This window comes from Staurois parvus, unplaced genomic scaffold, assembly GCF_062004578.1.
Source record: "Staurois parvus isolate SC_StPar_1 unplaced genomic scaffold, SC_StPar_1.0 ptg000096l, whole genome shotgun sequence".
Classification (NCBI taxonomy): Eukaryota; Metazoa; Chordata; class Amphibia; order Anura; family Ranidae; genus Staurois; species Staurois parvus.
The window spans coordinates 2,216,543-2,240,621 of NW_028317892.1; the positions used below are offsets into that span (position 1 = coordinate 2,216,543).

At 40.6% G+C, this 24,079-nt stretch overlaps 1 protein-coding gene across 2 annotated transcripts in view; it reads left to right on the top strand.

The window, feature by feature from the left end:
• Positions 1-24,079, top strand: part of RFXANK (regulatory factor X associated ankyrin containing protein) — a 37,610-nt gene that overhangs the window by 1,669 nt on the left and 11,862 nt on the right. For both annotated transcript variants that reach the window (XM_089670813.1, XM_089670812.1), the window contains exons 2-8: positions 3,967-4,095; positions 7,803-7,883; positions 12,361-12,426; positions 12,515-12,615; positions 16,522-16,647; positions 21,527-21,593; positions 21,962-22,042. In XM_089670813.1, coding sequence (XP_089526939.1) covers positions 3,969-4,095; positions 7,803-7,883; positions 12,361-12,426; positions 12,515-12,615; positions 16,522-16,647; positions 21,527-21,593; positions 21,962-22,042 — 649 coding nt within the window. In that variant the 5' untranslated portion in view covers positions 3,967-3,968. The remainder of the gene's footprint in view (positions 1-3,966; positions 4,096-7,802; positions 7,884-12,360; positions 12,427-12,514; positions 12,616-16,521; positions 16,648-21,526; positions 21,594-21,961; positions 22,043-24,079) is intronic.

The window sequence follows — 24,079 nt, forward strand, 5'->3', positions numbered from 1 at the left end:
CTCTCTCTGCTTCTGCTCTCTCTATTTCTCTCACAATGTCTGAAATAGTTATTTTTTACTATTTTTCACTGTGTTATGGGCATTTGGTAAGGTCTCCTGAGGTTATCTTTTAAAACCGCTTCTAAATGCACATAAACACGGTATGCAAACGCAGCTAAACTGATGTTTTTTAACCTACGTTTTTTAGCAGTCATTTTCCATCGTTCAGAAGAGTTTTCCAAACGCCCCGTGTACATGAGCCCTAATTACCACTTTAATCAGCCACAGAACCTGTGTAATTAATATATGTTCGCTTTTAAAGGGATGAGGTGGCAACCCTAGCAGCTCTGCTTGTTGCATTTGTAGGGGCACAGCATTTGAGAGGAATGCTGTGCTTGTGTTTCCTGCAGGAAAAAGATCCCTACAGCTTTGCTACACAGAACTGACATGATGCTGTTGCACCATGTGTTTCTGCATATGGGAAACCGCACTGTGTCTTGCAGCAGTGACTGGCCATGCCATTAAAGTGGTAGGAAAGTCTCATTAAGAGACTGAGAAGCCCCCCCCCCCTGCACGTTTGAGCCACAATGTACCAGTATGCACTGCATACTAGTACATTATGAGAAACTTCCCTACAGACCAAGCCCTCCAGCACTGGGCTGTCACAGCTCTCTCTAGTCCAGTGGTTCTTAACCTGGGTTCGATCGAACCCCAGGGGTTCGGTGAGTCAGTCTCGCGGGTTCGGCGGAGGTGAAGACCCACACCCGACTCATATGATTCGTGATGACATGCCCCGCTTGTCCATCATTGGCTGCAGGTGGTCACGCAACATCGCTTAGCCCAGTGGTCGGCAAGCCGCGGCTCGCGAGCCACATGCGGCTCTTTACACGCTTTAATGCCGCTCTTGTGTGCCGGGCGCCCGCTCCCCTCCCTCCTCTCGGGCGGCAGGGACTCTGCAGTGTGATCCAAAAAAAAAAACAGCCAGGGCAGCGCGCTCAAATGCAATGATTGGCCAGTCTCGCTGCCACTCACATCCTGATAGCCAGTGATTGGCTGTCAGGATGTGTGTAGGCGGGGCAGGGTGACGAACGTGAGAGGAGCTAGGCTCCTCTCACAGTCCGCCCTGAAGACCAGAACGGCGCGGGAATACGGCGAGAGGAACGCGTGGAGCAAAGGTAAGTGAATTGACACAGGGGGGACTTGGCTTACTACTTGCTACTTACTTACTACTACTATATAAGGGATGAATTAATATGGGGGATGAATTACTATAGGGGGGATGAATTACTATATGGGGGATGTATTACTATGGGGGATGAATTACTATATGGGGGATGAATTACTATGGGGGATGAATTACTATATGGGGGATGAATTACTATGGGGGATGAATTACTATATGGGGGATGAATTACTATAGGGGGGATGAATTACTATGGGGGATGAATTACTATATGGGGGATGAATTACTATATGGGGGATGAATTACTATATGGGGGATGAATTACTATGGGGGATGTATTACTATGGGGGATGAATTACTATATGTATATTTTCAATTGTCAAACCTTTTCACACTTATATCTTAAATAATTGGGAATGTCTAGTTCTAGTTTATATATATATATATATATATATATATATATATCAGTTTTGAAATATATACTGTATACCATATATTAGTTTGTAGACTCTATATTTGTTCTTTGTTCTTAATGGTTTTGTTTATTTTGTGCACCTATGTATAAATATATACCTATGTTTTGAATTTTAAAAATCATATTTTATTTTTCCAATTAAGAAGGGTTCGGTGAATGCGCATATGAAACTGGTGGGGTTCAGTACCTCCAAAAAGGTTAAGAACCACTGCTCTAGTCCATGGTGCTTCCGTGTTGACCCGGTCTTTCTTCCGGGTTCCACATTTTCGGCTGCTTGAGTGGGCGGGCTGCGGTGACATCACTCCTTGAGTCGCTACGCTGTGGGATGTAAATGCAGTGTGAGTTGCACTTGCACAACTCAGATTGCATTACCTTTTGATAGGCAGGGGGGGTCATTTATGACAGAAGAGACACCTATGGTCTCTTCTGTTATAAAAACCCTGTCTCTCAGTGTTTTTTTTTTTTTTTACTGGATAGTGTTTACTACCACTTTAAGAGTAAAAGTGTTACTAAACCCAGGACCCTGCATTCACTATATCTGTTGTCCCACAGTACACAGAACATGGAAATGCAATTATTTTAGTAAATATAAACTGCTAAATACCTTTCACATCAGCAGTTAGAGCAGTCTTGTGGCTTCTATCAGTGTTCAGCCGAGCCCTGGTTAAAGCTTATAGGAGGAGTTGTCTCTCTGCTCTAGGAGAATGTAGGACCCCTGACCTTTGTCTGGACAGTTCTGATTGGCCCTGTGCTGATCACATGCTCTTTCCCAAGAAAAAAAAAACCTCTCTAGCAATAAACACCAAAGTGAGCATGTGCAGAGTGTCTACACGATATGTCTTATCAGGAGAAAGGAAGGGGAAAGTGGAAGAAGGGGAGGATCAGAGTAGTCCAGATCAAACAGCCTTTTTACACAATTCAGAGGATTAACCCCTTAAGTTCCACAGCGAGTATAACAAGCATGCGTTACTGCATATACAGACGGATTTTACTGTTGTGGGTTTAGTAACACTTTAATGGCACTCCTATGGGTTTTCTTTAAAGCACAGCATTTTGTGTGCAGCTGCATGCAGGTGCGGGAATACATGCAATTTATACGCATTCCCACACCCTCACCCTCAGAATTGAGTTTATTTTCTAACGGTGCTGCCATCAGTGATAATGTTACTGAATACAGTGAATGTAAACCCAGTCTCTTAAATTGCATAACGTGTCCGAGTTGGACAATTTGGGAAAAACGATCCTGCCACATTTCTCTGATGTAATGCGTAACTAAAGACAAAACTTTTTTTTTTGGCCTTGGATAGAGTGGAGAGGGTTTAGAACACCTGTCATTTTTTTATTGCTGCCTGTGCCCCTCTTTACTTGTCCTGCTTGCCATTATTCTTAAAAGTGAAAGTAAAAGAAAATCTCCAATATTGGGTTGTCCCCAGAAATCTTCCAATGCGACACTAGTTCTAGGGACCCTTTGTGACACCCAGGGATTGCCTCAGTTTGTACAGATTCCCCCTCACTTCTTGTTTTGGCTGTAGGAATGGAAGTGAAAAATCTCTCCAGTGAAAGACAGATGAGAAAATAAACTGTGACAGGGGTTATACCCTCCCTTACTCTATTCAAAATGTTAACCCCCCCTCCCCCATCCCAAAAAAAAAAAAACTGGCCCAGTAGGGACGGGGTGACTTTTTTCAGTGTGTTGTCAATTGTTAGATCAACTTCTGTCAAAATGACAAGTGGGAAAACTATTCTTGATCAGCGGCTGCAGCCTACTGACAGCCACTGTTTGAATACAGTATCCCAGGAGGGGACCAAACAAGGTGGATGGAGGAATCTATTTGGTTTTCTTTTTGTTTCGCCAACTGGTTGATTGTTGTCACCAGGTCAAATAAAGAGGGTAAATGTTCCCAGCAGGTACACAAGTAACAAAACCTGTCAGAGGTTCTAATCCTTCCCTATTCTATTTAGAAGAAAAAAAAAGTTTGGCTACAGATATGCTATTCATATATATGACCGGAATGGGAGAAATTTAACTGATTACCCAATCCATACTGAACTGCATGGATGTAGGTATCTTCACTGCCAGCAGTGAAGCCGTTTCTACAGCCATCTTAGGTAGACAAAGACATGCTTCCCTCTAACTAGTCCTGTTTCTAGATCTCAAGTACATACAACTGTGTAGCAGACTAACATATATGTAAGATGTTACTACCAAGCCTCAGAAATGCAATGTTTGAAGTTTTCTACATGATCTGAAAACATTAAATAATTTGATTTGTTCTAAGTGCATACAATTATTGCATGTTGTTTATTAAACTTTCTATTTTAATCCTAGAAATGGCAGATCCTATAGCAGATGCCACAGGCTTTCCACTTAATAGCGATGAGAGCACTGTCATCTTACATCTTTACCCAGCAAGTCAGAGTGGCTCAGACACAGAGGAAGAGGTGACTCATATGAATGGTATGAATTTAAAAGAACCAAGATCCAGATTCACATTTGGAAGCTAGAATAGAGGGAGCAGCTTCAAACTTTCCAGATGGCCACCAGGCTACTTGAGAATATAAGTGTTGCTACCTTCATGATGGGGCCACCATACCACCTGAGTTGGTGAATAAAACCTCTTCTCCGCTCTTCATCAGCACTTTTCAATAAGCTGTAAAGATCCTATCCTAAGAAGATGAGATATTGTTACACATATCAGTCAGAAGCAGGGGCGGACTGACAACTCATGGGGCCCCCGGGCATTAGGGGATCATTGGGCCCCTGTGTCCTTGCCCAAACTCAAAAAAGCCTATGCAAAAGGTACCAGGGGCATCTCATGGGTCCCCCTACTGACCCCGGACCCTCGGGCAGTGCCCAAGTTTCCAAATGGTCAGTTCACCCCTGGTCAGAAGCCAGCATATATACTGTTAAGTGCTGTAGGAGATGGTGTCATCAATGTTGGGGATGCAAAATTGAAATGAGGCCAACACACACTGCAAGGGTTAAGTGCCTTTCATGTCTGGGGGTTAAAGTATAGGCTGTATTATTTATCCAACACTCTTACTCTGCGCTCTCCCCCTCTGCTTGAAGTTCCAGTCTGTAGGCATAGCCTCAGTGTCAGCAGGTACAATACAGGGACACCTTGTATTGTACATTGAGGAGGCTGGAGTGTGATTAGAGTCGGTAGCAGTTTACAGAGCAGGCTGCGGAGGACCAGTTGCAGCAATGAAAGGATCCTGCTGTAGCAGGGAATAAGGAACGTATTTACACTTTATTAATGCACCTCTAGACATCATAAACAAGCATATCTGCCTTGCAGTAAATGGGTCATGGGTTCGATTTCCAACCATGGCACCTCCTGCATGGAGTTTGCATGTTCTCCCTGTGCTTGCGTGGGTTTCCTCCGGGTACTCTGGTTTCCTCCCACACTCCAAAGACATGCTGGTAGGTGAATTGGCTCCTGTCTAAATTGTCCCTAGTATGTGTATGCATGAATGTGAGTTAGGGACCTTAGATTGTACGCCCCTTGAGGATTAGGGACTGATGTGAATGTACAATATATATGTTAAGCACTGCGTAAATTGACAGCGCTGTATAACTACCTGAAATAAATAAATAAATAAACTCTCGCACTGCTGGGGGTCTGTTTTTATTTATTTATTTTTAAATTGCTGGACTTCAATCTTGAAATGTATACCATGCAATGGCATATTAATAAAAGGTATGTTATGTTATTAGTGGACTAAAAGATTCATATGGTGTGATTTTATTGTTTTGATTTCTCTGCTGGAAAGATTCTACTAAGTTAGTGTATTTAGTTAGCAAACCAATAAATGAGAGCTGAAAGCCAACAGCTGTAAAGGCTGTCAGGACTTGTAGTTTAGTGTAGAAGATCCCCCGCTCGCTGTCAAAACGGAGGATCAGGGGGTGCAGGGGTAGCTACATCTGTAACATGTTATACCTTGAATTTGGGTGTAACATGTTACAAAAGTCAAACTTATCTTTTAAAGCAACAAAGAGAAGAATTTATGACTCATACTGTAACATTGTAATACAGCTCACTACTATAGAAGTGCTCTGCAACAGAATTGATAGATGTTGCACAATGACGTTTATTAGTCACTAGTAATGAGGTTCATGGCAAGGTGGGTCAGGGCCGGGCTCAACTTTTATAGGAAAAGGTAGAATTTGTAAATAAATGTAGCTGTCTGTATTGATAGGTCCACTGATTTGGGTTTTTTTAACACAAGATTTTAACTGAAGGTAACATCTGTTAATGCATTTTTTGAACCAGTATTTTCTGGGTGGGTCCAAAGCCTCCTGCTTAAAACCTATAGTTTCACTATGAACAGAGAGCATGAGCTTTTCTGATTGGAGAGCTCAAGCTCTGACTGAGTAGGGGCTGTGACAGACCTCAACAAATAAGACTACTGCTTCCCCACAGAAAGTAAGGGTACTTCTCTACAGCATGCTGACAGTGGTCAGGCTTTTCTACTCAGACTGTGGCTACTTTTGAAAGAAAACAAATTGTGAGACTTTGCACAGCTTTTTTTATTTTGAGGCACCTGGAATGTGTTTAGCAAATGTAAAAAGTTCAGTTGGGCTTTAATGCAGATTTACTGAGTATCCCAGCATATTAAAATCTGCACTGGCAATGCACAGTAGGTGCAGTTTGGTGTGTCATTCTATTTATTCTGCTTAAAATAGATTTTACACATATATGTGAAACCAATATTCAGTCGCAATACAAAAATAATAAAGACAGATCCCAGCCTTTCCAATGGTATTTTCTATGCAGTTAGTTACTTTTCTAGCCTATATGACAAACCTGTGCACCCTGGTGAATATCTTTTTACAAGGCAAGAAATAAATATGGATGCTATTATTGCTAATATGTTTTTTAAGCTGATTTTCAGGCCTATAGCTAAAAACACAGATGAAATGCATATATGAGAGAAATTTTGCTTGACAAAGGTTTTGTATTTTTGTCCATCCAGTTGTAATATTTACCTAGTTCTGCTCCACAGCACAGCCCTGTTTAGCAGGGGAGGGGTCCTGATCCTTCTCTGCTTTAGTTTCAGCTTACAGTGAAAGGTGGAGCAGCACATTGGTGAACTCATCTCCCTGCTCTTTCCTCCAAGCAGCATGCTTCTTGCATTGCAGTACACAGTAGATTGCAAGAAGCTAACTCCAAGTCAAATTCAGGTACTTGTATGTCTTGCGTTTACTGATGCAGTAATGATTAGAGAGCTACTGCAAAATAATATGTGTCTTTTTATATAGGGTTGCTACCTCATCCCTTTAAAACCGAACACGTTAATTACACAGGTTCTGTGACTGATTAACCCCTTTGCACTGGCGCCTCCCGGACCTTTAAGAGTTTCAGAAGCCGGGAGGCGGGCGAGGTTTTAGGGTCATGTGACCGCCATGATTCGCTGTCATGGCGGTCACAAGATCGGAAAAGGTCCCTTTCGCAAGAGGAGATCGGGACATTTCTGTAAGTCGCGGATATATGTGCTTGGAGCTCGCAGGGCACGCAATCTCAGCACATATGTATGTTCTAATGGTACGCAAATATGCGGCCGCTCGGCGTCTAGGGGTTAAGGTGGTAATTAAACTCACTTAGTGCCTTTCCTGCTATAAATTAGCCTCAGAACCTGTGTAATTAATATGTTTCCCTTTTAAAGGTATGAGGTGGCAACCCTACTTCTATACCTTCCTGGACTTCAGGTTTAAAGGCAAAGGTTCTGTGGTTGTAGTCTTGATCCTGGTTTCACTATGCGAGTCATATACCCCAGACATCCATGCAGTCAACACTTCATACTCTTTGAGAACAGTGACTCGGATTCGTAAAACAATGATTAGGATGACCGCTCTGGAGCTTGCATTGACAACAGCAGATCCCGTATACTTCTAATGACACTGCCAGATCAGTGTTGCCCGCTGACACCTGTCTTTTCATGCTTTGAATGTGTGAAACTGAAAGATATGCTATATTTGTTTACAGGAAGTTGATTTTTTTTTTTTCTTTATAAGTAATTTTGATATGTGCCCAGGAAAAAGAGCATTGATGGATCTAGAGGATAATAGCTGGTGGCTAAGAAGTAGAGTACTCTAGAGGACTGTGAAACATTTGTCAGATTTCTATAAGGGTTACATTACAGCTTTATCTCTTTTCTGTACAGTTGGACCATTGAAATACTCAACTACTCTAACCAATCGGCAGCGTGGAAACATGGTATCTGTATTGCCAGCCACATTGGACTGTGAGTACACGGTGAATTGCAGTGTCCCTTTGTCTAACACTTCACATGTATTTATATAGAGAGAGCTCCCTAATTATATCTTAGGCTGAGCTATGTAAACATGCATGATTTAATATTTATGCATCAAAATTCACAGGGTCCACCTTGTTGCCCTGACAGAAGCTTATCAATGTGGCTCTTTTATTTACTACTTTACTCTATTTTCTATCAATTTTCCGGAGTATAGAATAGAATGACCCTAGCTATGTAGTTAATGCATGATTGCTGGTTTTATACCTAATATGTGTTGACATTTGATGTAACGGTCCAGTACGGTGCTCTGCATTTACTCCCTGTGGTGGCCATACACACTGTAAATGCCTGGCAATTTCAACCACTTTTAACCATATTTAGATTAAGTAACTTGGATGTAAATGGATTGAGGCAACCTGCCGCCAACAGTCTATATATTTATATCTATATAGGAGGGATGGTGGTAGGTTATATTACTGTAATGTGTAACTCCAGAAATACATTTCTTTTATTTGTTCCCTTTATAGTCTGCTAGATATACCAAAAGTGTTTTATTATCAAGTCTGTTCTACAAGTGCAGAAAAAAAATCTTATATATATTAATATATTATCTGTTTATCTTTTGTGAGCCCATAACTTCCTGTACTTGCTGCCTTTGAACCAGTATTAGTTAGGATTGTTCCCTGCTATCTCTGTGGATTACAAACCACCTCCCCCTGTTATGGAGAAGAGAGGAAGGTGTTATGTAGTGCTAACACAGTGTTAAATAGAGCTAGCACATTCCCTTTCCTAGGATTACAACGCTGTTCAGTACAGTTGCCACCTCAGTACAGGAAATTAGTTAAAGTAGAACTATAAAGTAGACATACAAAGCCATTCATAACGCTGCCCCAAACTACCTCACCGACCTGATACCCAAATACCACCCAACCCGTAATCTTCGCTCCTCACAAGACCTCCTACTTTCTAGTTCCCTGGTCTCCACCTCCCACGCCCGACCGCAGGACTTCTCCAGGACTTCCCCCATCCTCTGGAACTCACTACCCCAATCCATCAGACTGTCACCTTCCCTCCTCACCTTTTAGGCGCACCCTGAAAACCCATCTCTTCAGGGAAGCCTACCCTGTCCTCACCTAACAACCGATCTCCTCCACTCCTCCCACCACTCCATCCCCCACAGCCACTTCCTCCTGTACCACTATCCCCTCCCTCTTAGATTGTAAGCTCGAAAGAACAGGGCCCTCGAACCCCTCGTGTTTTGTTTTGTCACTGTATTGTCTCATGTACTGTCTCCCACTATAATGTACAGCGCTGAGCAAACCTTTTAGCGCTATATAAATACTGTATAATAATAATAACTATAGGCAAACATTTTTTTTCTTCAGTTTGCATAGAGTAATGAAGGGTTATAATCTCTGTCAGTTTTTTTGACATCTGTGTCCCTTTGGGGAGATTTACCTTCACTTCCTGTCCCATTTCCAAAACAGGAAGCGAGAGAGAATCACTAAATCTCCCCCCTCCCCAGGTCACCAGAACTAGTGTCCCCATTGGAAGATTTCCCTTCTATTACTTTTTTGGGGACAACCCAAAATTTGAGATTTTCTTCTACTTTCACCTTGAACGATAATGGTAAACGGGACAGATAGAGAGGGTGAATCTCCCTAATGGGTGAGGTCAGACAGCAAAAACCTAACAGGTGTTCTACTCCATCTCCACTCTATCCAAAACAAAAAAAAACGTTTTGCCTTTACTTATACTTTAATGTCAACAATACAAAGGTAAAATAAAGACAAAATGTGAAAAAAGAAAAAATACAGCCACACATCTAAGGACAGGTAAACTTGCAATACTATCAATTTTTATTCTTAAGTTTAGATACACTTCAAGTGATACTAAAGCTAAAAATGTTTTTTTACCTTAATTCTCTCTTTGCATTAAGGTAAAAAATGTTTATTTCTATGCCCTCCCTCTTCCCTGTGTGAAGGGGAAGAGAGTGGAGAAGAGACCCAGCTGTGAAAATTTTCTCCCCTCTCTTCCACTTCACACTGGACTCGAGCAGCAGCAGGAGCCATTGGCTTGTGCTGCTGTCAATCAAATTCAGTGAGGAGGAAGTGGGGGGCGGAGCTAAGTCCAGCTGTGTATGTCTATGGAGTGCGGTTCCATAGACACACGGCTCCGGAGCACACAGACACCGTGTGCCCCCATAGCAGCCATTTTTGCTATCATTAAGATCATCTGTGGGGGGGAGGGGGGAGGGGCAAGATGAGGAGGAGCAAAGTTGCTCTATGCAATAGCACTGCACAGAGAAGGTGAGTATAACATGTTTGTTATTGTAATTAAAAAAAAATAAAAAATCAGACTGTATTAACCACTTGCCCGCCACCCCATAGCAGATGTACTGCTACAGGGCAGCAAAATCAAGTAAATATATGTGATTTCGCATTTCCGGGTAGGGGGCACACACACACGCCACCCTACTCTCACTGCTATTGACTCCTGAGGATGTCAGTCACCGGGTCCCAGCTGGGTGATCGTCAGCAAAGCTGAGAGATCTGTGTGTAAACAACACAGATCTCTCTCCTGTCAGCATATGGACGTGCTGCTTTCTGTCTCTCCAGAATGCCCGTCGCAGTCCCGCTATAAGTTGGCGATCACCGCCATTACTAGTATAAAAAATAAATAAGTAGATAAACTAGATAAATAAAAATTCCCATATATATATATATATATATATATATATATATATATATATATATATATATATATATATATATATATATATATATACATACCGCCATTTGTAGACGCTATAACTTTCACGTAAACCAATTAATATACACTTACTGGGATTTTTTAACAAAGACATATAGCAGAATACATTTTGGCCTAAATTTATGACGAAATTTTATTTATTTATTTTGGGATATGTTTAATAGCAAAAAGTAAAAAAAATATAGGTTGTTTTTTTTTTCAAAATTGTCAGTCTTTTTTTGTTTATAGTGAAAAAAGTAAAAAACGCAGAGGTGATCAAATACCACTGAAAGAAATCTCTATTTGTGGGAAAATTATGACATAAATTTCATTTATGTATAGCATGCATGACCGCACAATTGCCAGTTAAAGTATCGCAGCGCCGTATCGCAAAAAATGGCCTGGTCAGGAAGGGGCCTAAATCTTCTAGAGGGCAAGTGGTTAACACTTAAGTCTGTCGAATCATCTTTGTGATCAGCAGCTTGTTGAAACTGCAAAAACATTGTGTGTATGGCCAGCAATAAAGTTGAGCCATACTGCTACATGGTAAAACAAATGTTAACTGAAATGCCTGAACTGTTACAATCATAATCTTTCTACATTTTGGTTCACTTGCATTGCTGTCCTGGATGAGAGGACAACAAGACCCAAGTTATTGGATGAGCTTCTATGTTTATTAGTGCTTAGACTGCATTTATAGGTTTGCCATAGTAGTGGTTTTCTTTCCTTTTATAATCTGCAGTAGAAAAAATGAGTGAGAGTCTTATATGTAAATTATTTATACTGAAGGCAGCTGATTAGTGACTGTCTGGTATAGGTAACTGCAGACCATTACTCAAAGGGAATATTACATAGCAGATCATTCAGTAACAGTGCAAGTACATTTTATTCTGTTCAAATGGAGGGGAAAAAATGAATAATATTAGGCTAATTCCTGTTCTGGTATAATGTTTTTCATTGATGTAAACCACTGGATTTAACTAAATGTCTGTTTTTAAATCAATTGAAAACATTCAATCAGCACAGGAAATAGCATAAAAACATTTTGTTTTTTTTACCATGGCTTTGCACAGTACAAATATGTGTGTACTACACTGCATTTTTTTTTTTTTTACAAAGTGTCCACTTCCAGCTGGTGCTTCAGCTGTGTTTAAACTGGAACACCTAACTACTATTTGCTCTTTTTACGGCCAGGTAAATATACAACTAAAAAGGTTTTTTTCTAGTGTTATACTATGCACTCTGCACTAAAATCTCAGACACTCTTATCAACCCTGTCCAGTTTGCCTCTGAACTGCAGAGCACCTCCCTGCTATGGTATGGAGACGAGGAAAGATGGAAGTGTTCTGTAATCTAAATCAGGAGCAAGCAGCCTAGGGTGACAGCACTTCTCTGTAAGACATGAATGAGTGTTGTCACTCTAGGACCCAAATGTGTTACTGGGATATGAAAAGAAAAGGAGCCTGAAATAAAGAAAACTGTTGCAGTAGCAGTGCTATCTAGAGGATTGGGAAGCTGCAATTCTCAGGTTTACAATTTCACCACTTTGCATGGGCCAGGTTCAAATGATATGTAAGTGAGCATGCAAACCTTTTGTAAGTCCCTCATCCTTTTTATATAACACTTAACTTCAGAGGGTGAATATTTTAATAGTAGTCAGGTCAGCTTTTTAAATGCTTATTTAGTAGTTGATTGTTTGTCCCTTTTTTACCAGCCCTATCAGTACATCAGGTTGCAGCCCAGGGGGAGCTAACTCAGCTCAAAGAATATCTGCAGAAAGGTATGTTTCTCTCATCTTACACAATTAATTGTATGCATATTATGGGCTGTGCAAGCCTACTGTTTCTTTACCCTTTCTTTTTTCCTAGATGACACATTACTAAATCGACCAGATGAGCGTGGTTTTACTCCTCTAATGTGGGCTGCTGCTTTTGGAGAGATTGAAACTGTTCGTTATCTCTTGGAAGTGGTAGGGTTTTTGTTTGTTAACTTTAAATGTGGATTTAAACAACCTGAATGAGTTGTACCTATACCCAAAGGATGCACATGAAAGTATTTACATGGCTTGAAAAAGCACTTTAAAACAAACCCTCAATCATCTCTGCAGCTATAAGCATTATGAAGGAATTCATCTTCAAAGCTCACATCAGAGGCACGTAAATGTAAGATTTTTTTCATATTGCTTTCCATTGTAGCAACCTTTTGTCAGCCTGTTAGCCTTCTAAGCAGTTAGAAACCGACTGAAATTGGACTTTAGAGTTTTTGTTGTGATCTTTTTAGAACTTTAAGAATAATTCACTTTACAATACAAACAGCTAGAGAGATAAGAGCTGGCATGTTTTAAAGCTCTTTTCCTTCTTATTCATTGAGGGACTGCTGTCTACAGGATGATTAGACACAGGCAAACAAAACAATTGTGGGCCAGCCCAGTATGAACCTCACCTATGCCCAGCATGCCTCAGTTTTTTTGCTAAGTTCTTAAAATGATGAACACCTTTTTTCCCTGCTCAGGTGAGAGCAGACTAACCCTTTTGCTAACATTTTTTTCTTCAATAACGTTTCTGACTACATCCCTGCTGAGCTGGACACTATATACAACTATCCAGGTCAACCGTTTCTTAGCTTGACTTTGTTTTGTTGTACCTGGACCTCCTAGGACTGGATATTGTAGGGCTACACTGGGCTTTGCATTGGGGCATTTATAAACTTAGGTGTATGATAAAAGTTAGTCACACTATCCAGGTTCAGAGCAGTGGCACAGCTCCAGGTATGAACTTGTCTCTGAAGACTGCTTTGTGAGTACGCTTTACCAGCTGTTTGGGATTTCATGAGTACCTGAGGCCTTGCATCATGTCCTGAGCCTTAGCTTACCGCCATGAGTGCCCCCAGCTTAAACTCTACTAATGGCTCCAGGACTGCTTTTCAGCATGCCTGCTTTCGTGCCAATGTCTGCAGCCTAGCATTGTATTGCCCTTTCCTCTCAGAGTTCTCCTTTTAGCTGTACTGTGTGTGGCTGGTTCCTTTGCTCTTTCGGCTGAGGTTTTCACTACAGTCATGCACAACTTTTCATGTTCAAAGTCGCCTAGTTGTTTTCAGAGGCTACAAGCAGGCTCCCACACCTTCCCCTACAGAGTTTGTATCTGATTTACCCACAAAGACTCTGCTGATTGTGAATCGCTCTGCTTTTTGCAAGATGAGCTTATCAGAGATTGAAAACAGCCATACAAGCTGCTTGTCCCCCCTCAAATGTTTATTAGCCTTGAACTCTTTTGGGGACGATTTTGTTAAGTGAATTACTCCCACTGTGGATCCATTAGTGTCCCACCTTAACAAAGCAAGCATTATACCATTGGATGATGCACCTGTTGTTAAAGCACTTACACTTAATAAATATGACAACCTAAAACCCCTATAAACATTCTACTAACTAAAACTAACAACGTTAGTAGTGTTTACCTGCTACCGCCTCCCATGGATTCCCAAGTCTCAGCACTTGTGTCCGCCGCTGATCACTAACTCGCGCTGCCGTTAAAAAAAAAAAAAAAACCCCAAAAAATCTGGTATGGTGCATGCACAATCTTAGGCGCTTGACATCATTGTTAGGCTGACAGAAGATAATGGAGCCAGGTGTTGGAATCATCATGGGCCTAGAGGGAAAAAAGGCTTTCCTCTAGATCTTGCACATTTTTGCAAAATTTTGTTTGGGGCATGCATGAGATTGTCTGTAAAAACCCATTTTTTTCTGAGATATTGCAAGTTAGGAATGAGATCTCCCTAAAGGAACTGGCGATCTTTCCTTCCCAGGGGGAATCTACTGGTCAGGGCTACGTCATGTTTGCCCTCAGGGAAACCAGAAAGTGTACAAAAAAATGGAAAGTAAAAGTAAAAAAAAATTAGATGATTTCAGATCAGAATTCTGAGCTACATAGCTCTGTGACTTTTATTGAAAGTAGGGAAAGGTTTGCTTTAAAGTACCATTCAAAGATTAATTTCTAGAACACTGTTCTTGCTTGGTGGGTCCTGTTACTCACTCCCATCTTTTCTGTGACTTTACTTTGCTAGACCGTGGCTGACTAGTTGAAACTCCTTAAAAGGGATTTTATCACTGGTGTAGTTATTTCTAGAGTAGAGCAAATAGTTGTACTTCATCTGTGACAGTTTTCTGGATACTTTTCTTCCATATGGGTCTAATGTAAGTACACATGTGTAGGACACTTTGACCAAAGTGGTAGACTGTAGAACCCACATCTGGTTTGAAAGGTCTTGGAAAGACAAAGTCTCTTCGAATCTACTTCCTACCCATATCAGTGATGTTACTGGTGGCAGAAGCACTCACCTTCCTAGCAAGATATTGCTGAAGAAAAAAAACAAAGTCTCTTCCCTACTTATCTGTTAGGAAATATCTCTTATTTCTCCCCCAGCACCCTTCCAAGCTTTACGCTAGTCTAGCAGCAAGGGCAGGTGGCTGAAAGTCCTTCGATTTTCACACGAAGGTGTGCCACCACTATCCAGAGTTGGGATATATTTGCTAAACTTTGCAGACAGCTTGCATCTCAGTTGCTTGGGTGCAGAAAATGGTTATACCAGGGCTACAGACTGAAGTTTTGTTTCCTGTCCCAAGTTTGTTTTCTCACCTCCAACCTTCGTATGTCACAGTACAGATCAGATCTCCATTTAGTCCTCTGGTGTCTTCTGAACCAAGGTGTCTTTGCCCCCATTTCCCATAGAGAGATTCCAGGATTGTACTTCAACCTATTCAGAATTCCTAAGCCCAAAGCGGGGAGGGCATCAGTCCTATCTTGGATCTCTGTGCTCTGAATCTTGTTTTGAAAAGAAAAAATCATATTTTGATAAACTTTTCCAACTATCGTGGGACACACAAAATCAGCATCACCACTTTTTGATTCAACAGATTTCCATGCTTTCAGAAAATATATGGTTTTGAGGGATTGTTTGTAAACTTTCACATGCGAAAAAAGCAAAAATGTTTTTGGTCAATCAGGATACAAATTGGGAGGCAGGGCCTGGTAGAATGGTTGTTTTTCACTTTCAGCAAAGGCATGGCTAACTTCTCCTGTCTTCAAGGATGTGCACTGTTCCCCTTGAGCCCCTTGTGCTCTGCTAGCTGACTAACTTCAGCCCCGAGTATTTTCATAGAGAGATAGGTCAATACCTACTACTTTATGGGAGACTGGCTCTGAACTTTACACAGCAATGATCCTTGTGGCTACCCAGACCTTGCCTGGTCCATCCACAACATTGAAGCTTGCACACACAAAGTGGATTCATTAGGATATCATGCATAAATTGAAAGGTTTATTGATGAGCAGGGAGCCTTCTACAAACAAGGCATCAAATCTCACTTGTAATGTGGTATGCTTCCAACTCGTCAATAAATCTACTGATTTATGCATGATACCCTTGTGGACCCACTGTGAGCAAGTTTTCAGAGTATTTTCAGTTGGCTTCTTGTTTTAACGGCTACTAGAATACCATTAGTACAAAGCAAACTCTTTGGCATTCTGCAGCAAACAGTGCAACCTTTTTTTTCCTTAGCCCAAGAAAGTGCTAAATGTTTCATCAGCTGTAGCAGTATTTGTGGTAGGATCTCAATGCTACAGTGCATTTTCCCTGTAAATCAGTTTTTGTTACTAAATTGGGTAGTGCCCTAATCTCCGTTACAGAAAACAGAATATTTACATGTAAAGATCATGTGTATATTTTTAAAACCTAAAAAATGTATCCACCACATTGGATCTGACTACACAATATGGTATTGATAGTGAATGAAATATAAGGACATGCTAAATACTTAGAAGATATAAAAAAAACCGCTGCACAAAATGCTCAACATTGGTCATTTTTTTTTTTGAAGGGTGCTGACCCCCACATCCTGGCCAAAGAACGAGAAAGTGCTTTGTCCTTGGCCAGCACTGGAGGCTATTCTGACATTGTGACCCTGCTCCTAAACAAGAAGGTAGACATTAACATCTATGATTGGGTAAGTGATTATGTGACCTGTTAACTATAATGAGGATAAGGCCAAAAAACGCGTGGTCCTTTTCTGCTTGTGTTCAAATTTACACACAAGTGAACAAGCCAAATAAATAACGGATCCCTTATCGCACAGGCCGCTTTGAAGTTCCACTTAGACAAAGTAGTGCCCCAAGGCAAAACAAGGCTGCTTTAGCTGAGCTGTCTTTTTAGCTAAACAGTGGTCTGGGAACTACTCTGCACCTGTGTACCAAAAACAGAACACTATTTTTAATTAATTTTTAATATTCAAAACAAAATCCCCCATCCATCCATGTCTCCATGCTTTATTTCACTGAGAAATCACTTTGAAACCCCCCCCCCCCCTAGCATTTATGGCATGAGTAAGGGCAGATGATTCATGTAGCATTTACTTCCTGTATCCACCTGCTCTTAGCTCAGACATGCAGATAGGAGGGTGTGCTTAGCTGAGAAAACCACTTCTCCCCTCCCTGAAGACTCCTGGAATGTATGACATAATTAGCCTAGTAATTAGTAACTGAAGAAATGTAAAAAAAAAAGTTTAAAACAAGTAAATATGTTGTACTTTCCTATCTATTTACTAATGTTATCAGCATAAACATTAGAAATAGTTAATGTTGATTGAGAGTGAAGTTTTACTGTAAAGTGGAACTTCACCCAAAAGGGGAATTTCCGTTGTTCCTCCTCATAACCCCCTTTGTCACAATTTGCTTATTTTTTTTGGGGGGGGGTAGACTGTGGGCACCTGGTTTTGAGAGGTACCCGCTCCCAATTCTGCTCCGACCACCTAGGTGATCGGAGCGGAAGTTAACCCCCCTTCTCTCCCAGCAGTCTCTTGGGACCCGTGACAGGCCCCAAGAGACTGTGAGCATTCACAAGATGCAGCACGGAGGGCAGCCATCTGTGAAGCCGAAAGCAGTCACAGAGTTGGCTGCCCACTTTTAAGATGCAGGCACTTTAGACTGAAGAGCACTGAAGAAATCTGTTCGGGTGAGCATGGAGCCAGATCGTGGGATAGATGAGTGGCTGTGTTATAAAAGTTAGCAGCTACAGTTTTTGTAGCTGCTGACTTTTAATTTCCACACAGGGGACTGAAGAACCATTTTTAAGTCTTAAATGTTTGTTTGTAAAGCAACTATTTTATTAGTATAGTAAAAAATAACAAAATAAAACAAGTTTTTTGGTTTTTTTAATTCTTTTTATTCAAAAGACTGTAAACTGTATTTACAGAAACATAGAAAACAAACAAACCAGACTATAAAACAACAGTTTTATAACTTGCAGGCATCCCCAACCTATCCACGGCCAGGCAGTAGCAATGGTTGCATTAAGCAGCCAATAAATCTCAAAACTCTTGTGTGAATGTTGAAAGATCATCCACGAGACCCACATGAATGTGTATCTATCCAATTAATTGCATTCTGTTCGAGGTACATGATGCAATCCAATTCGTTAACCCATTCAACCAGGGAAGGTGTCTCTGGCTTTCCCCAATGTCTAGGAATAACCATCCTTCTGGCAGCAAGGAAATTACTTTTAATAAATGTAATTGCCCTAGGAATAATGGACAACCAAGGTGGTCGTGGGAGTATTTGGTATTGTAGTATTAGTTACCCTAGCACAAATGTGTAGAATGTGGGCCCATAATTTGTTTGGTAGGAGCGTATTCCCACCATATATAGGTCATGATACCAACTGCGGCATGGCATCCCCAACAACTGTCAGGCACAGAGGGGTAAAAGTTGTGAAGGACAGCTGGGCATCTATACCAGCTTGTAAGGATTTTGCAGTTTTTCCCCTGTGCTTTGCATGGGAGAGAATAAAAGCTTTTTCTCAGTCTCAGATTGAGATCCCAATCTCTCCTTCCTAAACAGGAATATTTAGGTAGGTCAGAGTGTATCTTCTTTATTATAATATTGTATAGTTTTGAAACTATATGAGTGGGAGGGGATTCTTGTCCAAGAACACTTTCAAGAGGTTTAAGGGATGAGATCAGTTTGGTCTTGTCATGAAGAAAGTGTAAGAACGATTTAAACTTTTGGCAGGTCAACCAATTGGACAATTGATAGGAATTTGTGGCATGGGATGTGGCGCACTTAAAGCACGCATTGATCTATGAGAAGATTTGGTCCAAGTCCCAAATACAGATTTATGCATTGCTGGGTGGAATGCCTGATCATCAAAGAGTGGTGCCATAGGGCCAATATAGGAGGAGATGGATGAAGAGTAAACCAAGCGATCCCAAATACTCAAGTTGTTTTGTTAAAGTGATTGTAAAGGTTCCTATTTGTTTGCTTTTTTTAATTAAATAGAAAACATTTTATACCTACCTGCTCTGTGCAATAGTTTTGCACAGAGCAGCCCAAATCCTTCTCCTCCTTTTGGGTCCCCGCCAGTGCCCCTGGCTCCTCCTGCCTTCTGAATGCCCCCATAGCAAGACGCTTGCCATGAAAGCACTCGTGCAGGCTGGATCGCGAGCTGTACTATGTGCATCTATTTACACATTACTCTAGTGAGTACAAAGACCTTAAAATAGAGAGCAATGTTTACAGTGCCTGCATCCCCTCTGGATTTGAGGGAGATAGTGTTTTCTGATGTAACCTGGAACGGTTTGACCCCAGATGAATTTCGTATATAGACACTGTAGTTTTTGGAGGAGCAAGTGCGATATTGTGATAGGAAGAGTTTAAAATAGGTATAAGAACCAAGGAGTGACGTCCATTGATTAGTTAAGGGAACCTCTTAGATTTGACGATTGATTACTGTTTTCCAAAGTAAAGGTTGGAAGTTCAACAGGAATAGCTGAGATAGGCCAGAGGGAAAATGGATCCCAAGGCATTCTAATGATTGATGGCATAATTTGAAAGGGAAATTGGATTGAAGTATTTGTTGAGGTATGAGGGATACATTCAGGATTTCTGATTTTGAGTAATTAACCTTGAAATTATATTCTAAGCCTTTTTTTTTTTTAACACAAATGAGTTACAGTTGTGCTCCAAAGTTAGCTTACCCCGGCAGAAATCGTGAAATTTTGGCATTGATATTGAAATATGACTGGTCATGCCAAAAAAAGTCTTTTATTTAAGGATAGCGATTCTATGAAGCCATTTATTACCACATAGTTGTTTTGGCTCCTTTTTAAATCCTAATGATAACAGAAATCACCAAATGGCCATGATCAAAATTTGACTTTACTTACCCTGGAATGTTTGGCCTTGGTACAGACACACAAGGTGACACTCACAGATTAGAATGACATTTAAAGGTTAACATTTGTGGCTTTTTAAATTGCAATTAGTGTCTGTGTATAAATAGTCAATTAATTTGTTAGCTCTCACTAAGATCTGAGAAGGCTAGATACTGAGCCATGGCGAGCAAAAAAGAACTGTCAAAATACCTGCGTAACAAGGTAATGGAACTTTATAAAGATGGAAAAGGATATAAAAAGATATCCAAAGCCTTGAATATGCCAGTCAGTACTGTTCAATCACCTATTAAGAAGTGGAAAATGAAGGGATCTCTTGATACCAAGCCAAGATCAGATAGACCAGGAAAGTTTGCAGCCAAGACCACAACTGCTAGAAGAACTGTTTGTGATACAAAGAAAACCCCACAGGTTACTTCAGGTGAAATACAGACTGCTCTGGAAATGACGGTGGGATTGTTTCAAGGAGCACAATAAAATACTTGAACAAAAATGAGCTGCAGGTTCGAGTTGCCAAAAAGAAGGCTTTGCTGTGCCAGTGTCACAAAAAAGCCCGGTTACAATATGCCCAACATCGTGACACAGTAATCTGCAGTGACAAGACTAAAATAGAGCTTTATAGTCACAACCATAAGCTCTGTGTTTGGAGAGGGGTCAACAAAGTCTATAGTAACAAGAATACCATCCCCACTGTGAAGCATGGTGGTGGTTCACTGATTTTTTTTGTGAGTGTGTGAGCTCTAAAGGCATGGGGATTCTTGTGAAAATTGATGGCAAGATGAATTCAGCATAGTATTAAAAAATGCTGGGAAACAATTGGCCTTCTTCTGCACGAAAGCTGCGCATGGGATGCTCTTGGGCATGGGGAATCTTGTGAAAATTGATGGCAAGATGAATTCAGCATGGTATTAAAAAATGCTGGGAAACAATTGGCATTCTTCTGCACGAAAGCTGCGCATGGGATGCTCTTGGGCATGGGGAATCTTGTGAAAATTGATGGCAAGATGAATTCAGCATGGTATTAAAAAATGCTGGGAAACAATTGGCATTCTTCTGCACGAAAGCTGCGCATGGGATGCTTTTGGACCTTCCAGCATGACAGTGACCCTAAGCACAAGGCTTGACCATCCATTGGTTACAGAAAAAAAATGAAGGTTCTGGAGTGGCTATCAGTCTCCTGACAGAGCCACTCTGGGGAGATCTCAAATGTGCGGTTCATGAAAGACGACCAAAGACTTTGCATGACTGGGATGCATTTTGCCAAGATGGATGGGCAGCTATACCACCTGAAGAATTCAGGGCCTCATAGATCACTATTACAAAAGACTGCACACTGTCATTGTTGCTAAAGTGGGCAATATGCAGTATTAAGAACTAAGGGGAATGCAGACTTTTGAACAGGGATCATTTCATTTGTTTATTTGTTGTCGTGTTTTGTTTTATGATTGCACCATTCTGTTATGACCTAGAGTTGAATATGTATCCCATAATAAATAAAAGATGTGCTTTTTGCATGCTCCCTCGTGTTTTCTTTAAAAATGGTACATACGTTCTATTACCAATTATCCAAGGGTATGCAAACTTTTGAGCACAGCTTTAGTTATTTTGACACAAATGTGCCAAAATAATTTCTTACCTAAACTATCTTTCTTTGTTACAGAACGGAGGGACGCCATTACTGTATGCTGTAAGAGGAAATCATGTGAAATGTGTGGAGGTGTTGCTAGGTAATATTTAAAACCTTTTCCCTGGCTGAAATCTTCTGTCAGTAATTTTATATTGGTCTAGTTTGTTTTGGGGGATGGAGGGGTCCATTTGCAGGAATACATGAAAGCATTCTTTTCTACATCGTGACATTTCTGTTTCATGTTTCAGAAACAAATATAGAGGAAATCAACAAAGCACATTGTGACACTGTAATGCATTAAGCTATGCTGTTACCAACAGGGAGGGGGTTATAAATAAACAACATGTGATCCTTTTATAAAATCCGTCACACTGAACTGTGTTTTATAATGAGTGTATTTGTACATTTGTACCCTTTTTTTTTTTTTTTTTTTTTTTTTTTTTTAACATGCATATTTTATACCTACAGAGAGAGGAGCTGACTTAACTATGGAGGCAGATTCTGGATATACCCCAATGGATCTTGCTGTGGCATTGGGTCATAAAAAAGGTATATTAAATATCATTTCACTGAAAACATAATTTTCTGTATTCATGAATACAAACCGGCAACATTTGTCTATATAAAGTTAACATGCTGGTCATACTGGGTAGTACGCGGTGTCCATCCGCTATCATTAACTGTGAATAATGACCCTAGAATTATCATTGTCACTTCAGAGTACAGTATGTGGCAATCTCTTACAGGTGTATCGCAATCAACATTTTCATACGTAGGCAGGCCTGACACATGTTAACCTTCCTATGTGGGGTGGGTGGCGGTCTTGATACTTTTTTACAAGGCGGGTTTAAATGTTTCGATGTAACTTTATTATCACGTAGGGAATCAAATATTTTAATATGACAAACTCTATTAGACCCCTGATGTCTCTCACCTGGTTTCCACTAAAGCTAACAGAACACAGATAATAGGTGGGGTTTGTTTGTTGGGTGGGGGCGGGCAAGTTGGGGAATCGGAGGTCTGTGGAAGCAGCCAGGAGTGTGTGCAAAACAGCCCTGCTACTGCAGGTGTATGACATGTGTTGCTGTCAATGAAAGTGTAAACACCTTTCAGCTCCGGTTTCAGGGGTGTAGACATATATATTAATAATATAAATCAGAAGATGCAGCGCTAAAAAAGAGATACTATAAATAAATAAATATAAAATAAGCAGTTCATGTGATGATATCCAAGTGACTTCAAGTGCTCTCATCTATTCATATCCTCCTGGTGATAAGGTGCTGTGCGATATAGTGCAGAAGAAATGCACACTCACCAGAACGCACAGTTTAATGAGCGTTTGTAAATATATAATTTCCCCTGAGGTCATCAGCTGGTCAAGGTAGGGTCTGGAATCCAATAGCCTCCCTCCAGTGCTCCTGGATGTTATTGCTAGGACATCAGGGTGATCCCTCGGATGGTGGCCTGTGGACTGCTCCTTAATGGTTGTAAACGCTCCTTCCCCAGCAGTGAGATGAATGGCTGTGAATTGATACTCCCCAGGGGAGTCTCTGATCCCTCTTATCTCCTCCGCAACTCAGCAAACAGCCGGAACCGAAACTCCACTGAAACTCCACTAGTGCTGCATCTTCTGATTTATATTGTTTTATAAGTTTTCATGGTTACCTGGTGCACAGCTGCTACATTGCACTTGTAGGTGCGCTCGTATACATTTTCTTTACTATTTGAATATATATTAATAAGACAAACTGCTTGCAGACTTTCAACAAACTTTAAGCTGTGCTGAACCTAACTCAAGCCTGCTAGCAGCTTGTTTAAAGTGACAGCCAGCACTCATATTAAAGCAGAACTATAAGCAAAAGTAAGTGTGTGTGTGTTATAACCATTGTCAGGTTTTATTTTTGCTGCCATCTGTGTCCCATTGGGGAGATTTACATTCACTTCCTGTCAGCTAAAACAAGTGAAGTGAAAGGAAATCCCTACAAATTAAAGGAATCCCTGGGGAACCCAGGTCACCAGAACTAAAGTCCCTATTAATAGATTTCCCCTCTATTACTTTTCTAGGGACAACTCAAAATTTTGGGATTTTCTTTTATTTGCACTTTCAATGATAACAGCACAGACTGCAATGCAAAACTAGTAGGTGTTCTAATCCCTTTCCACGCTGTCCAAAAAAGCTGCCTTTAGTTACACATTAAAATCTGTTTTAAAACCTCATACTGGTGCTGAATGATGCTTTAACCCTTTCCCTGCCAGAGCTGTTTCTGCATTTTTAATTTTTTTTCCGGAAACCTGTTAAAATGCACATTTTAGAACGGAAAATTACTTAAAATCCCCAAAACATTTTATATCTTTACTAAAAGCAGAGACCTTGTTAAATCAAATGTTGAAAGTTAATTTTTTTTGTAATGTCGCACAATATTTGCACAACTGTTTTTCAAACCCATATTTTTAGTAAACAAAATATACTAAACTTAATTTTACTGAACACAAAGACAACATACTAATCATTTTTTCTTTGGTATTTACCCCAAGCAACCTAATATTTCTACGCTAAAGTTCTAAAGTGTGGCACACTCGCTGATT